The sequence below is a fragment of the Lactuca serriola genome, chromosome 1 (genome assembly GCF_051521515.1).
Source record: "Lactuca serriola cultivar US96UC23 chromosome 1, Lser_US96UC23_V15, whole genome shotgun sequence".
Classification (NCBI taxonomy): Eukaryota; Viridiplantae; Streptophyta; class Magnoliopsida; order Asterales; family Asteraceae; genus Lactuca; species Lactuca serriola.
This window is the reverse complement of record NC_136408.1, coordinates 55727474-55745116: the sequence shown is the minus strand read 5'-3', so window position 1 is coordinate 55745116 and position 17643 is coordinate 55727474. Positions and strand designations below refer to the sequence as shown.

Below are 17643 nucleotides of genomic sequence, written 5' to 3'. Positions count from 1 at the left end.
ATTTGAGTTCAAATACGCCCAAAGGTGCATCTGAATCCCTCAAACTAAGGCTCTAATACCAACTTGTAACGACGTGAATTTTCAAAACAATTTTCATTTTTAAAACATAACATATCTCATAAAGTAATCACAACTCAAGTGTATCAAATGTTATCTCAGTAAAACATATCCCAGAAACTCAAATACATAATAGATAATACTCAATCAGTATGTATAGGTCATGCTGGTGCCTTCCCGCGATCCTCGCTGGTACCTGAAACACATATCACATAACACGGTAAACATAAATGCTTAGTGAGTTCCCCAAAATACCACATACAGCACATAAGCCAGTCGAGGCTATAACTTGGTAATACCCTCCGGTCAATGTGTCTCAGCGGGACCCTCCAGTCTTGTAGCTCGTTGGACCCTCTGGTCCGGTCTAAATCGTCGGACCCTCCGGTCCGGTCTGATTGAGGACCCTCTGGTCTCGTAAATCGTTGGACCCTCAGGTCCGGTCTAATATCACATAGCTTACATAAATCACAAAGCACATAATCTTAAGCAAGCACATAACACGTAAGACCCTCCGGTCTGTACATAGATACCACTCTAGGTAATGTATAGTTAGAAGACTCACCTCGTAAGATGTCTAGAAAACTCTTGTGCTTGAATTCCCGATCTAGCCTCCGCCTATCAAAATGATAACATCTCTAATCAATACACACCTTACATCCTCTTCTCTAAGAATGGGTAGAAGACTGTTCTACCCCTCCCGAATCTCTCTTAAATCAGTTTGACCAGCCCTAAGGTCAACTGAAGTCAACTCAGTTAACGGTCCAATTTTGACCACACTCGTTGTTAGATGTCATTTTATGCATCTTATAGGGTAGTTTTCATTAGCATTTATGATCATATTTCATACATTTGCATGTCATTTATTTAAATAATGTTCAACTCATGTCTTTTGTTAGAATTCCTATACTGCTCATGTTTTTATATCGATTTCAGATAGTTCGAGTGGAACAGTGCTTGGGAGCAGTTAGATGCGTGTTTGGAGCTTAAAATCGAGCTTGGGACTTATGAAGGATTATGAGGAATGTTTGGAAGATGCTTTGGTCAAGAAACATTCAATTGAATTGATCACACGAAGATAGAATATACAATCTAAAGTTAAAGGATGTCGCTGGCAGCTTTGACCCCCTGTCAGTATTTTGACCATATCTTGAGAACCGTAACTCCGATTGATATGATTCAAAATGATCTGAAAAGTAGACGAAATTTCGGACGTCATAGGCACAACCTGCGATTGCATTTTAGCCAGCCAACGAAAATACAATTTTGGAGGCTTTTCTTCTCTGATTTCAACGATTTCTGAAGATCTGAAGACTATGGATCATCTCCTTAAAGTAGATTAGTAAGATTAGTTGTTTGATGTCTCTTTTTATCTGTTTTGATCATATTTTAGCCATGTTTGGCTAAACCCTAGTTTTCAGTTTTGCAAAGACAAGTACTTTTCATGTGATTGATCATTAGATTTGGTTTTTGATTTGTGTTTCTATCTAGATTCTTTAGTTTTGAGCTTAATGAATGTTTGATTTGAATTCTGCTTGTTAGTCTGATCACCTAGCTAGGGTTTTATCATTCTAGTTAATCAATTAATAGAATCCGTAATTGTTCTAATTAATTGGTAAAAGTAACAAGTATCAGATTGGTTCCGTTTTTGGGATTTAACTCTGGTATAAACCGAAAAATCATATCTTTACGCTTTCGAGCTTGTGAGAAGTATTGGATATTGTTGGGAATTTTACATAGAACTTAATGCAACTTTTTTGTTCTTAATTAAGAGCTTGTTTGATTAGACAGTAAAATGTTAGGGTTAATTAAAGAGCTTGTTTTGGTTAACTAATTAAGGTAAAAGAGAAATTACTAGAGCTTGTTAGTTTTTCTCAGTACCAACTTAGATAAAACGCATCTCAAATAATCAGATCTGGATCAGTTACATGATTAGGAAAGTCACAGTAGAGCTGAAACCGTTTTTATTATTGATTTTCATTTAGTTTAATATCACTGCATTTTTAGTTTTTAGTTTTTAGTTAAATTTAAAATCCCCCTTTTATAATTTCTATTTTGACTAGATGTTCCTGATGCAAAAAGGCATTAACTTTTAGGCTGTGTCCCTGAGGATTCGACCCTGCTTCCATGTGCTATATTTTTAGTGCAACCAACAGTGATAAATTTATTTGCTTAATACGCGCGCGACAACGTGTTAACACTCGTTGAGTGCACTCGGATGACTCGGCAAGTCCATGCGTGTCCTCTGAATCCTCCTAAGGCAACCCGATCCGACTCGTCGAGTCCTCTTATGGACTCGGCGAGTTTCCTCCATGGCAACACTCACTTGACCTTCTGAGGTCAGATCTGATTCTCTAACCTATAGATCTAACCTTCAAGCACCGAAAAGTCACGTAAAGGTTCAATATTTATGTCCATGCACCACACATCAAGCTCTATTTGATGAAATAACTCTTAAAATGACAACATAGATTCAAAACTCCAATGGGACTGCATAAAGCTGGATGATTGGGACTCTCTGGACCTAGAAGGGTCCAGATCTATGACACAAACTTGCAAGAGGGGTTTAAGGCATTCAAAACCCCAAAAATGGAGTGATTCAAGCCCTAATGATTTGGTACCTCAGAATGAAGCACCTTGCTTGAATAACTTAGAACAACAACCTCCTCTGGTCCCTCTTGCTGAGCTCTTCTCCTCTCTTGCAAAATCACACCAAATAGCTCAAGATGCCTCTTTCTCTCACTCTACACACTCAAGCTTGCTAGGGTTCTCTCTTCTGGAAAGGTAGCTGCAATTGAAGGCCATAAGTGCCTTTAAATAGGGCTCAGGCCCAAAGATTTAGGGTTTCTGCCAACAGCGCGGACTCGTCGAGTCCATTCATTAATCCGAGTCATCAGTCTCGACCTTACTTGACGAGTTTAGGCGTCAACTCGTCAAGTCCCTCTTCTTAACTCAAAAGTAAATACTTAAATTATGATACCTGAAAATTCGGATGTTACATGAGTGATATTAGTATATAAACGTTTAGCAATCAAATAAAAAATATATCTTAGTTTCAAAAGCTTCAAATTATCATGTTGAAAATAAATTATATCATCTTTTTCCCTAACTAACTCCACTTCATTCTTCTCTATCGACATCCTTCTTTCCTCACTCTTGGAAGACACCCTGCTGAGTTGATCAGTTAGGTTAGAATTTGCTAGGCGATTTTGTTTTAGACTACCACTTAAGCTGGAAAAATTGAATTTTAATTTTTTTAATTCCTTTTCATAGTTGGTGATAGGTATTTTTAGAGATTCGAGAATAGATTGTACCTTCTTGATCAACTGATCGCATTCGTTGATCTACTCACCCATTGGTTTGGCAGCGAAGCACTTGTCTTCTCTTTCCTTCGCCTCCTCACCTCCACCGTCGGTTGTGTAGCCTCTCATTTGTTACACTCCAGCAGTCACCATTAAACACCTTCTAGCAAACTCAGAGTTATCTTCCTTCGCCACAAAAGCCTTGCCATGTGTGGGCTTTCGAACTTCATCATCTTCAAAGTCTGTAGACCAGACCTCTACACCTCCGAACTCATCATTAACTAAGTTCTCCTGCACAATTAAAGCATTCATTGTACTGTTAGTAGCCTTTTTCTTATTGATCTCTTCCAGGTTATGCAAATAGAGCTTCATCATCTTCACCCTCATTCTTTTCGGACAGCTTCCTCAAAACACAATCTTTAGCAAAATGATTTTTGCCCTGAAAAAAGTGACAATCATATACAGAATCACCCACCTGCTTGTTCTCCTTCTTTACTTCTTCTTGCTTAGGATCGTTTTTAACCTCCTCTTTTTCCTTTTTAGAACTATAGCTCCCTTTCCGGTTTTGGTTCTTGGAGGTAGGGAACTTTTTGCGAGCAAACTTCTTGGGATTAGAAACCACTAATAAATATTCTTCATTTGTCATATCACATTCAGAAAGATCCAACTCTTCTTCTTCTTCAGCTGCGCTCTTTCCCTTTGAGAGAAAGTCCAAAGATCCCATACTAGAAACCACATTTGTCTCCTTAGTCACAACGCTTTCGTGTGATTTGAGTATTCCCACAAGCTTCGCCAACGAATAGGTCTTGAACTGTTCATGAGCTTTCACAGTCAAAACCACCGCCATCCATTCGGGTCTCAGGCCATTCATAAAAGTAACTTTCTGCTCTATAACTTCTTCGCCAATTCTATGTTTGATCATTTTGCTGAGAATATGATTGAAATGATCAAATGCCTGAACGAGTTTTTCTTCTGGCTTTTTCTTAAAGTCACCGAACTCAGAGAGCAAAAGAGTTTGTATTGAATGTTCTAGATCCTCATCTGTAGAATAAAGCTCCTTAAGCCTATCCCAAATCTGTTTTGCTGTGGTGCATGAGATAACGAGACGAAAGGTATCAGATTGCAATGCAAATTTGATCATCCTCATAGCTTTGACATTGCACATTAGTTTTTCCTTCTCATCTTGAGGAGCTTTCCCCACGTCAATCATAAGTTGATTGTATTCCTTTTGTGTCTTGATAAGATAACCATTGTCCTCTGAACCAACAACATAGTCCTCAAAGTGATGCGTCCAGACTTCATAATCATGAGTGTATAAGATTAGGATTCTAGTTGTAGATCCGATACTTTTGGATATGTTGATAGGGTTCGAATGAGAGTTTTCATTAGACATGATGATTTTGTTTGATAACCTGCCAAGAATCAGACTAGTAAACTGAGTTAGGGTAAGATCGTGATCCAAGAGAAACGTCAATGGAAAGATGACGAATCTAACAAATACGATGATAGCGGAAACCCTAAAACCTTCTTCAACATAAGAGATGCGTATGGATTACACAGTCTCCTGCTCTGATACCAATTGATAAGTTGAAAAACGCTTTTGAGATCATTTAGATCCTTGACAAGTATATCAAAATTAAGCAATAGTAAGAACACACAATGAGTCAAACAGGTGCTGAATGATTAAAACAATAGCACCTCAGAAGAGCTCGATGAAGAACTTCTATTGTTGAGGTGTTCTATGGTTACAGTACAATCAAAAAGATAATCAATAAGCGTACTAACAACGATGCATGCATGCATCTTATATAGTAAATCCTAATTACAAAAAACACAGCTGGACAGGCCCAAACTGTGACATTAATGGACCTAGCAAATGAGCCCAATGATGCAACTCCCACACTCAACACCTTGAATTCTTTTAAGAATTATAAGGTTGAAGTTGAAAATCAACTTAACAAAAAGAACACAATTCTAAGGTATGATCGAGGAGGAGAATATAAATCCAAAGACTTTGCCAAATTTTGTTCTTTAAATTGTATTATACATCAAACAACTACTTCATATACTCCTCAACAAAATGGAGTGGCAGAAAGAAAGAATAGAACATTGAAGAACATGATTAATTCAATGTTAATTACTTCTAGAGCACCACATAACCTGTGGGGAGAAGCATGTCTTGCAGAAAATTAAATTCTTAATAGGATTCTTCGTAAAAAGAGTGATAAATCACCCTATTATTTGTGGAAAGGGATATTACCCACTTACAAAAGGATGAAAGTGTGGGGTTGCCTTGCCAAGTTACAAGTACCTCTTCCCAAGATGACTAAACTTGGACCAAAAACCATAGATTGCATCTATCTTGGCCCTGCCATGAATAGTGAATCCTATAGGTTTCTTGTGTATAAATCACATGTTAATGATATCTATAATCAAACCATCATGGAATCAAGAGAGGCTTAATTTGTTGAAAATATTTTTGCTTTTAAGGACAAAGGCAAAGACGTCTGCTCTAGAGAAATACATTAAGATGTTGGGCTAAATAAACCCATTCATGACAAAAGTTTACAGTGAAATGAAGAGAGTTCTTCAAAGGTTTAAGAAGAGAAGTTAGAACCTCGAAGAAACAAATAGGGAAAAATAGCCAAAGATTTTGGACCTGATTATATGACCTATGTATTTAATAAAGAACCCTAACTTATAAGGATGCTATGGATTCTTCTGAAGATCCTTTTTGGAAAGAGGCAATAAAAAGTGAGATTGACTCCATTGTGCAGAATAACACTTGGAAATTGGTAGGTTTGCCACATGGGTAAAAACCAGTTAAGCACAAATAGATATTTAAGACGAATTTTAGACATGATGCTACCATTGAGAAGTACAAAGCTTGTTTAGTAGCTAAAGGGTATCGTCAAAAGGAGGGTCAAGACTTCTTTGACACCTATTCACCTATTACAAGAAGTACATCAATTCGTATATTGGTAGCAATTATAGCAATTCACAATTTGGAAATACACCAAATGGATGTGAAAACTGCTTTCTTGTATATATATATATATATATATATATATATATATATATATATATATATATATATATATATATATAAAAGCCAGAAGGGTTTATGGTTAAAGGTCAAGAAAACAAAGTTTATAAGTTGGTGAGATCACTTTATGGACTAAAACAGGCTCCAAAGCAATGGCATGAGAAGTTTAATAACGCATTACTTTCTAATGGATTTAGAATTAGTGAATGTGATAAATGTGTTTATGTCAAACAATACAAGAATGCTTGTGTCATCATACGATTGTATGTGGATGATACGCTTATAATGGGTAATAGTTTGGATGTGATCAATGAAACCAAGAAAATGCTACACTCATCCTTTTCCATGAAGGACTTGGGAGTAGTAGATGTGATCCTTGGTGTAAGAGTTTAAAGAAGACCAGATGGTTATACTCTTATATAGTCCCATTATATTGAAAGTGTACTAAAACATTTTGGACACTATGATGACAAAGCAGTAGTCACCCCTTTTGATCCTTCAAGTCATCTTAAGAAGAATAAAGGTGATAGTGTAGCTCAGTTAAAATATACTTAAGTTCTTGGTAGATTAATTTATATTATGAATTATACTAGGCCAGACTTGGCATATAGTGTAAGTAGATTGAGTTGCTAGTCCCACAATCCTGGGAAAGATCATTGGTATGCATTAGTGAGAAAGCTTAGATATTTAAAGCATATAATGAATTATGGATTGCATTACACGAGATATTATCCTGTTATTGAAGGATACTGTGATGCAAATTGGATTTCCAATACTTCTGAGGCAAAATCCACAAGCGGATATGTGTTCATTCTTGGTGGAGCTACTATTTCTTGGAAATCATCTGAGCAAACTATGAATAGTCATTCTAAAATGGAAGCAGAGTTTGTTTCTTTAGACAAATCCATTGAAGAAGCTGAATAGCTTAAAAGTTTCCTAAAAGGTATTCCTCTATGGCCTCAACCTGTTACTACCATTGGCATTCATTATGATAATATGGCTGCTCTCAGTAGAGCACAAAGTCAGATATACAATGGCAAGTTGAGACACATTAGGCGCAGACACATTGTAATAAGAGACTAGTTGAAGAATAGAATAATTTCCATTAGTTACATAAAGTCAAAGGAAAATATAGTTAATCCTTTGATAAAAGGCCTTAGTAGAGAGCAAATTATCTTTACATCGATGGGAATGGGCTTAAATACAACACAATGAGTCACCATTTGGTCGGAAACCTAACCTAGCAACATTGGAGATCCCATGGTCTAGGTTTAATAGGATAACTAGTTAGGGAAGACTAAAAGTAGCACTAACACAAATGTATGCTCACTCCTATGATATTCATTTGTGTTATCTGTTGATGATATAAGGATGAATTTTATTCTTAATAATGTTGATAGCTCTTATAATGGAATAATACAGACTGTTCCATTTAGCATTACCTGTGTGAGATGGATGTGAGATCGCAACTTTGGGAGCTGATATGGCTAAGCTCTCTAAAAGTCTCACGAAGAAAGGATTGTTCACGGATAAAGTGAACACAATAGTAAGAAATAAACCATGCTTAGATATTATAACATCTATAAAAAAATCAAAAGATATTTAAAGCTTTCAAAACAACCGATTTACTAATAAAAGTGTTTACAAAACCATTGTTTCCAAAACATTATTTAAAATCACAGTCTCCCAAGATCCAATCAGTCGTAAAACCAAGGATGTGTACAGTCATGCCTTCGCCTTGCAACAATCATTTGAAGCACCTGAAACTATAAGCACAAAGCTTAGTAAGTTCCCCCAAAGTACAACCATACAAACAAATCACATACATAAATACTCATGCATGGCCCAATCAGCCTCGGGCTGGAATACCAGGCATGTCTATGATGAGCCCAGTCATCCTCGGGATGGAATACCCTAGTATCATAAGTATATTTGGTGCAATGAGCCTCGGGTTGGAATACCAAAACATGTCGGGTCCAATCAACCATCGGGTTGGAATACCCTAGGCCCAATCAACTATCGGGTTGGAATGTCAATATACAATGGGTCCAGTCAACCATCGGGTTGGAATATCCCAGGCCTAATCAACCTCCGAGTCTAATCATCTTCAGGAGGGAATACCCAGGTTGGAATGCCAATATACAACGGGTCCAGTCATCCTCGGGATAGAATACCCTCGGGCCCAATCAACCATCGAGTTGGAATGCCCCCGGTCTGTTGGCTCAAGCACAAAGCAGTAAAGCCTCAACCACACTCAAAATATGTGCACGTATAATAGATAAACATATAGCCAGTTAATAGACAATCAGCCAGATCTACAGATCACTAAGCATAACATCATCCTATATACCACGGTACAGATCTAACAAATCACTATAGCACGATAACATACTATCACATAACATGATATCTAATCGAATGGGCCGGTCTTGGTGCCTTAGACCCATAAGTACAGTGAGGAAGAATCACCTCAACTAATGATAACTGAAACAACACTCGATCCACGGCGAACATTGCTCCTCACACTAAACCAAAACCAAAAACAAACCCAATCAATAACTAGGGTTTAACCCAAACCCATGGTCTAGTCCATTCCTTATCATGATGAGCACAAAAGACCATTTTGCCCTTTATATACAAGCCCAACTAAACTAAGCCCAAAACCCATAATAGCCCAACGCCCAAAAACAATCCATTGGGCTTTTTCTGAGAACGTCTGGCGTTTTCTTGCTGATTACCAACTTCCAAGCCAATGTCTTAATGACTTAAGATCTCATGTCCAAACTTTAGATCCAATCATAATGGAATGTCTAAAGCTATAAAGTTGCAAACTTTATGGACATGCATCATGCATGATGCATGGCTACAGTGAGCCCAACACCAAGATCCTAACTCAAAATTAACTATAAGGCTCCAAAACTCTTGCATGGAAGATTATAAAGACCCAATATTGAATTTTTATGATTCTAGACTCACTATTATGCTTGAAAGGATAGTCTAAACCTCTGGAGCATTCCAAACTCACAAAGATCAATTATTTGGGACCAAAAGACCATAAACTAACCCTAAATCAAGATCTAACAAATGAGACATCAAGATCTAAACTTTATACATAAAGATGATGCTCTAAGATGTCAAGAGTCTTGATCCACAAGCTATAGAGCAACCACAATACTCCAAAGATCTTCCTTCTCTTATCAAGAACACTATATGATATCAGAGATAAACCAAGGCTTCAAAATCTCATACTCACTTAGGGTTTTCAAAATAAGGATGGTGGCTGGAGTGGTGAAGGGTTTTAAGGTCATAATGTTCTTTAAATAGGGTGTAAACCCTAAAATTTAGGGTTTGGTCTCTACGTGCAAACGCCTGACGTCCATCATAGAACGTCTGGCGTTTGAACGCCAAGCGTTCTATGCCAAATGCCTGGCTTTTAGACCAAAGACCTCATCATCATCGAGATGTTACAGATATGATATGTGTGATACCTCTTGTTTTGAATCTACTACACAAAGTGATTAGTTCAAGAAACTAGTTCACTACCCACAAAGTAGATCCATGTAGTACTCGCTATGAAAGGTTCTTTATTTACAACACCTATTAAGATGTTTGTCATATCTTACTTCCCTAATTTGAATATAAAAGTTCTCTTATTTTCTATTTAAATGTGGGGTATTGTTGGAGTTTGAATAGAAAATGTGGGGTACTATTGGAACGTTGCTTATAGCCTAACAACATTATCCCACATTGGAGAAAGAAAGAACCTTAACTAGCTTTATAAGTCTTTGTCTCCACATATTCTTAAATAGATAAAGCAAGACAAAAAGGCATTTGGAATAAAATTGTGGTATTAAGCTATCAAACTAGTCTTGGATTAGGCTCATCGTTAAATATAATTAATGGTCAAAAGACGGCCTTGGGCCTTGAGGCTCTTGGGCTCTTCTTGACTAATTAACTAATTTTTATTTACACAAATTCCGAAATTGATTTTTTAATTACAAAATATGTTAATTGTTAATTAACTTATTAGAAGTTAATTAGGCGGTTAATTTCGTTTTTGGAATAGGTATGATGGTTAGCAGTTTTTAACTGTAATTTGACAGGCTATAAATAGACGATCAATTGACAGATTAAAGGGTTGATCATATACACAATAACACCACTTTCTTTCACTCTCATTTTTCTGGGAAATGAAGGAAGCATGAAGAATTTCGTCAGGATCGATATTCAATCTTGATCAGATTGTTGTATCCATTGTTGTATCCTCTAGATGTATCTTTACCAGGGAAATTTCTGTCTTAGGACACTGCAAAGCAAGCCTCAATCTCTACTTATTTTTGTGATTAGTGAAACTATTATAAACATCCAAATACAAGTGCGTTCTTCTGATTTATGAATATGTGTATATTAATTTGATTTATTTATGTTTCTATTTGTTCAATTTCATATTTGATTACTTTTGTCATAACACGCGACATGCAATCAGGTTCCCTCTTTTCTTCAGGAACAATGTGTGATCGACATTACTTTGTTTATACCTATATTGCTTCATAACCATTATGAATCTCCCAAACCATGCACGCAGAGATTGTTTAAGCTCGTACAAGACTTTCTTGAGTTTGCAGACTTCATCATTTTTGAAATCTTCTGAGAAATCTGGTGGTGCCTCCATGTAGACTTCTTCCTTTAGATATCCATATAGGAAAGCATTATTTACATCAAACTGATGGAGTGGCAAGTATTTATTTTTTGCAACTGAAAATATCACTCCAATTGTGTCGATCTTGGCTACCGGAGAGAAAGCCTCTAAGTAGTCAATATGATAGGTTTGGGTGTACCCTTTTGCTACGAGTCGAGCTTTGTACATTTTGGCTGTACCATCTGGGTTGTATTTGACTGTAAATACCCAACGAGTTGCGACTACCTTCTTTTCAACCGAAAGTCTACACTTATCCCATGTATCGGGTAACTTTAAGACCTCCATCTCTGTTTTCGTGGATTATGTCCACTTCTTTGATGTCAACGCTTGTTGCACCGTCGTTGGGATTTGTTCATCATATACAGATGAAACAAATGCATTGGCATCATCAGTTAGTCTTGCTTTGGCTATGTTCTCCATTGGGTATTTTGAATTTCGAGAATCCTTTTCCGGAAAATATCTTTTAGGCGGAACTCCCCTATTTTCCCATGGTGGTAGTACATATCTTTCTATAGGCTCTTCTTGTATTGACTCAACATGACCTGTTGTTGTCTCATCATAATTGGGGGCAGGTAATGGATTAGGAATTTCATCATGACTAGAAGATTCAGTGTCAGAGTTACTTACCTCAGACATTAGATTTAGAGGATGTTGGTTGTTGACACTGATGTCGATAGATGCTACTATATTTGGAAGTGACTCATCATTGGTACTACTGAGTTGAGCTTTGTAGAAAAACTCTGTCTCTAAGAAGTCACAATTCATGGTGGTAAAGATATGACGTCTACGCAGATGTAGCATCTGTGACCTTTTTATTAACTCCATATTCCACAAAAACACATTTTTTTTGCACACGGTTCAAGTTTGCCTTGTTCTGCTATGTTCTGCTTTAGGTATGTGGACAAAGACAAAACATCCAAAGATACGTGGTTGTAGGGTCAGAGCTGGTGGTATTTTGGTAACTGCTGAAAGGGTTTGTAAGGGTTTTTTTAGGTCAAGAGATTTGGTTGGAAGTCTGTTTATAAGGTAAGCAGTTGTGGCAACTGCCTCTGGCCAAAAAGATTTAGGAACTTTGGAGTCGATTATGAGAGCCCGGGTTATTTCAAGGATGATACTGTTTTTTCTTTCGGCAACACCATTCTGTTCCAGGGTATTGGGCTAGTAGTTTGGTGGATGATTCTCTTTTTTTTTGACAAAAAAGTTTCATGGTGGTGTTAACAAATTCACCACCATTGTCAGATCTAAGGATTTGTATGGGTTTTTGGAAGTGAGTTTGGATCATGGTATGGAACATGGCAAACTTGTCGGAAACTTCAGATTTATGTTTCAAGAAGTAAATCCATGTCATTTAGAAACTTGAGATTTTCAACAGTGCTCACATTTAAGGTGAGATTTATCCTGTTTTTCTATTTTTTGTAAGGTCGGCGATGTCCTTTGGAAACTAGGCTTGCACCTTCGGTTTCACCCGGTGTAGTGACTGCCAATCTTGTGCCTACTTCCTGTGGAAGTGTTGTGTATGATGTTTCTCCTAAGATTTTCTGATGAGCAGTATATTTTCTAACAGATTCATAAGCTCCTTCTGATCATGGTAAAGGGTCACACCTAAGTATTTCCCGTTTTATTGGGTCATACCTGTGATCCAAAGCATTCAGAAACTGGAACCATTTTTGCTTCGCCCTTATTATGTTGTATGTTGAATTATCAACATAACAACTCATAGGATTCAGGTCTCTTCTTCTATCTCTCTAGAAATCCCTTGTAAAACAATCCAGGTGTCTTTAAGGGGCATTTCGTTCTGTTTGATTTCATTTGCTTTGACATGAAGATCAAACAGATGTAGCTTATCTTTTCCACTACTGTAGGTAACCACAAGAGAATCCTATAATGACTTTGCTATAGGGAACTCGGTGATATTACTAGCAAGGCTTGGTTCAATGTTTTGTATGAGCCATGAGAAGACAACTAAGTCATTCGGTTCCCATTCCTCATAGCTTTCATCCGTTTCATCTGGAGGATCACAGATAAATGATTCAATAAGGATTTTGACTTCCCCCCCCCCCCCCTCCCCCATTGCCACTCGAATCATGCGAGCCCATAATGCATAATTTTGGCTATTGAGAGTACTGAAGTTGATTTTAAGGTTATCAGATAGGTTTTGTTTAGTGTTTGGTGTTTGGGATTTGAAGAGGTTTGTGAGTATTTAGGTCAGGTCGTCACTACTATGCCTGTTTTCTGGGTTGAGTTATCATCTTTAGACATGACAACTTAGATCAAAGAGTAAATGATGAGCAGTTTGTTCCTAAAACCATTTACACTGCTCTGATACCATGTTAAAAAGATACAAGAACATAGAGAAGATGCTTCTTGCAGGAAAGGATGTGAAGCTGGAAAGTGCATCTGCTGGAAAGGAAATGAAGTTGTAAAGTTGAGTCATGCCGGAGAGTATCATGTTGTCAAGGTAAAGGTGATCCTCTGGAAAGTATAATGCTGTAAATTTATGTTCTAACACAAACAATGCTATAATCGTTTTTTTTTAAGTATATTACCTTTAAAGTACAATGTTATAAATCAGTGACTTTTTCAAAGTATGCACCATTATAGCACTATACTTTGAAAATACAATGCTTTAATAAAAGTTTTTGAAATGAAGTTTAAAACCTTTTGAAAGTAGGATGCTATATTAACAAATCGATGGAACTTAGTTGTTATTTCTTGCATTTAACCCTAAATTCTGAAATATTAATAATAGTGAAATATCATTGGTAAAAGTAGTAACTTTTCAACTTGTGCTCATATGAGGAATGCCAAAAAAAAAACATAAATAATAAGTAGGCTTATCTAAAAACTATCATATTGTGCTATAACTGTTTTTATTTTTTTTATTAAAGTATATTACCATTAGAGTACAATGCTATAATTGAGTGGCTTTTCAAAGTATGCCCCACTATAATATTGTACTTTCAACATAAAACGCTTTAATAAAAGTTTTTGAAATGAAATTTTAAAACCTTTTGAAAGTAGGATACAATATTAACAAATCGATGGAACTTAGTTTTTATTTTTGCAAAAAATAAAATAAAATAAAATAAAATAAATAGTTTATTTGTAGACGGTGCAAAATATCAAAAATTAACTTTTCAAATTGTTTAAAAATCAAAACTTTTATCGACTATGCAAAATGCCAAAATTTAGAAATTACCTTCCGTCCACAGAATGGCAGAACGAAGATGATACAAAGATTATTTGAACAAAGAGAAAAAATGAACTTCAGTGGACCGTAAAAATCAGAAATATAAAAAATAAAATAACCTTACAAAAATAAGAATTAATCACATTCACATAACCAAATATGAAATAGTTAAATAAACAATCAAATATGAAATAAATAATAAACAATCAGAAATCAGAAATTAACTCAAGAAATCGTGATTTTACTCATTTTAGTCTGTGGGAAAAAAAGGTCAAAAAGCGCAGATGACAAGTCAATTTGCCATTAGGACTTTCCAAGCCCACCAGTAGACCACAGAACGCAGCTGTAGAGCGACCTTATCCTTCTTTCAGTTCAGGCTCTCCAGTCTCTACACTCCACAGATTCAGAGTATACGAGAATCAAAAATGGAGATTTAATTGTGATTTATATTGGCGAAACGCAGCTAAAATAGGTCCTTTTTTAAACGATTGCTATCTAATCTTCAAGAAAATTGGAGAGGAGCGTGAATGGCGGGGGTAATCATTGTTTTTTCTTGCTGCCGCGATGGCACACAGACACAACCACCGAATTAACGTAATAGGAAATACCTTAATTGCCCTTAAAACTGCCTTGTAGCATGATGTGATCTTAACAACAGTGCCGACTTTTTGTAAATACAAGTATCCAAACACTTTCTTACAGCAATAATTTCCCAGAACTTTCTGAGAAGGAAAGCCGGTGGAACATTACATCCATAAACGCGTTGTATTCTAAACTAAAAGTCTTTGGTCACTGGTTCCTGGAACTTGTATATATATTAAGCATCTCTTGGCGCTTGTTCTACTCGATGAAGCTGAATCTTTATTTCACAAGTCTAGCAAAAGTCTAGCAAGATGACAGGGTCGATATATCCGGAGGATGCCATGCCTTGGGTGGGATTGTATGTTTTTCTAGCATCTCTTGTTTGCACTCTTGCAATGGCAGCCGATGCTTTCCAAGGCTTTCGACAAAGGAAACTGTGGTTTCCATGCAGATTTTTCACAATCAATGCTGCTTCCCTCACACTGATAGCAATTGCAATGAAGCTACCAGTCGACCTAAACACCGACATGACTATGAGTAAGGCTGTTAGCATTATGTTTTTGCTCGCCATGTTAGGGAACTTTCTCCCTTCTTTAGGGCTTATGGGTGGCAAGGATCTTGTAATGAATATGATAGCGTTTGGCATCCTCATGATCACCATCACTATAAATATTTGTCTCCAGTTTAGTACTATAAATGATTGGGCGCCCTCATATCATAGGATTGTACTGCATGGTCTGATAATCAGGCTGCAAATGTTTTTGCTAATATGTTCTCTTCCATGGCCAATTTCGGTAGCCTTGACAGTTTCAGCATCTAGAAGAGTTTTACAACAACAGTACAAGGAGTTGCACAGTTTGGCTTCAAATCATCAAGAGATGAAGAACTTCTCCAACAAGCGACTCATTTGTTATGTTAAAAAGTATTGGATGATGGCAGAGACTGGTAACCCCCAATTTGCAATTGCTTGTTCACCTGTGTCTTCTGCTTTTGGGATTATATGCTTATGCCTTGCTTGCATTTTGGTTTTTATTTTCGTGGATGGTTATATATGGGAAATCGGGTCATACGGTTATCTTTTAACAGAATATAGGTGGTCAATGAAATTAATTTTTATCATGCAATCAGTTGGGACAATAGTAGGCAGTATTGCCCCTTTTTTTAGATGTTTGACTTCCATCAGTCATTTCGACTTATCCAAGAAATGGACCAAGAAGCATCTAAACGTGTTCAGAGTCGAGAATTATTGGACTCAAACACTCCAGATTTGGAAACACAACCATGTGGGTTCTGGTATCCCAGGTCGCCATTGCAAGAAGGTTATCCGTAATATCCGAAATATGGTTTTGAACTTTTGTATAGCACTTCAGATAATGATTGTAGTTATATGTAAAACAATATGTCTTGTTCCCAGATCTTTTCTGATCCTATTCTCTTGTTGTTGCTATTTATACAAATCGTTGTTGAGAAGGTTTAAACAAGAACCAAATGCATCTAATAGCAATGTGATACCAGATATGGAAGAATATACTGGTTATGTGCTACACACTGAAGCAGAAACTAAGCTTTCAAGCAAAATATTAAGAAAGTCCTTCAACTCTATTACTCAAATTCTTCATGAGTCTGAAGAGAAAGAGCCACCAAATCTTCTGAAGCTTCTCAAGAAATCTACAGGATTCTATGGAGTAATAGAGTTCGACAATGAACAAATCCCACCTGTACATCCAGAAGAAATCCAGAACTGCTGGAGCCTAGTAACCGTAACATTAACAGCCATTGCCCTTTCGCTTCCTAACACTGCAAATGGCCAATTCAAGGGGTTAATTTCCAGTATGAGTGAAGGCATCGAATTTGTAAGACATATCGAAGAAAGCCTCAATACAAATGGTGAGTTGGTAAAGGCAAGAAAAGCAGCTAGACATGTGTGGACGGATGTTGAAGTATACCGCACGTGGCTACAAATTGATCTTCAAAAGAAGGCTCGTAAAGGAGACACATCAAAAGAGATTCTTCTGTGGTTGGGTGATGAAGCAGTAAATACTGTGATACAGTTCAAGAGAAGCAAAGACGGAAGTCCAGATCATTCACTTCGTAACTTCATTGCTGCAAGTTCAATGTACCGAATTAGTCAAACCATACTACTTCACTGCAATGAGCAAGAAAATTGGCCAACAGATGAGGAACTTTTTGAATTTATATCAACCATAATCGCAGATCTGCTGTGCGCTTGCTTTAGCAACTTACCTCGTGTCATAACTCTAAGGTGCCATGTGGATGCAATTGAGAAAAGGGAAGATAGCATCCGAACTGCAGTGCAGCTTCTTGGTAGATCCAAAAAGATCCTGAAAATTCTCAAAGAACACCAACTTCCCAACTTAGATATCGACTCTATGGGGTACATTGATAAGTGGCATGCATTACCAAAAAATCAGATACCCAATTGTTGTTTTTCTTCTGCCAGGAGTCAATTAGCTTCTTCAAGTTCTAGTGAATCCATTGAGATAACTATTGTGTAACAAGTGTGTTGATTATTGATGGTTGTTAGCATATGTTGTGATTACTGTTTTGATGTCCATGTCAACAGTTTCATACCATATATGTAGATATGTGTTTCAACCATATTTAAGTTTTTTTTATTGGCACGGCTGATATAATGGTCTGAATTAGATTAATTTTGCAATTTCATAGTATTGTATTGGGAAAATGACACAAATGCCCTACGAAATTTCTAGGGTTTACCCGTTGAGTTCCTAAAGTTTTTATCAGACTT

The 17643-nt window shown here is 36.8% G+C and overlaps 1 protein-coding gene across 1 annotated transcript; it reads left to right on the top strand.

Moving 5' to 3' along the window:
- Positions 1 to 15184: 15184 nt before the first annotated feature.
- Positions 15185 to 17389, top strand: LOC145055299 (uncharacterized). The gene has a single exon (XM_079003598.1). It carries the CDS (start codon positions 15185 to 15187, stop codon positions 17387 to 17389), a length of 2205 nt encoding a protein of 734 aa, XP_078859724.1.
- The last annotated feature ends 254 nt before the right edge of the window (positions 17390 to 17643 follow it).

Coding starts and splice junctions, on each gene's coding strand:
- LOC145055299 (XM_079003598.1), top strand. CDS start 15,185: ATGACAGGGTCGATATATCCGGAGGATGCCATGCCTTGGGTGGGATTG.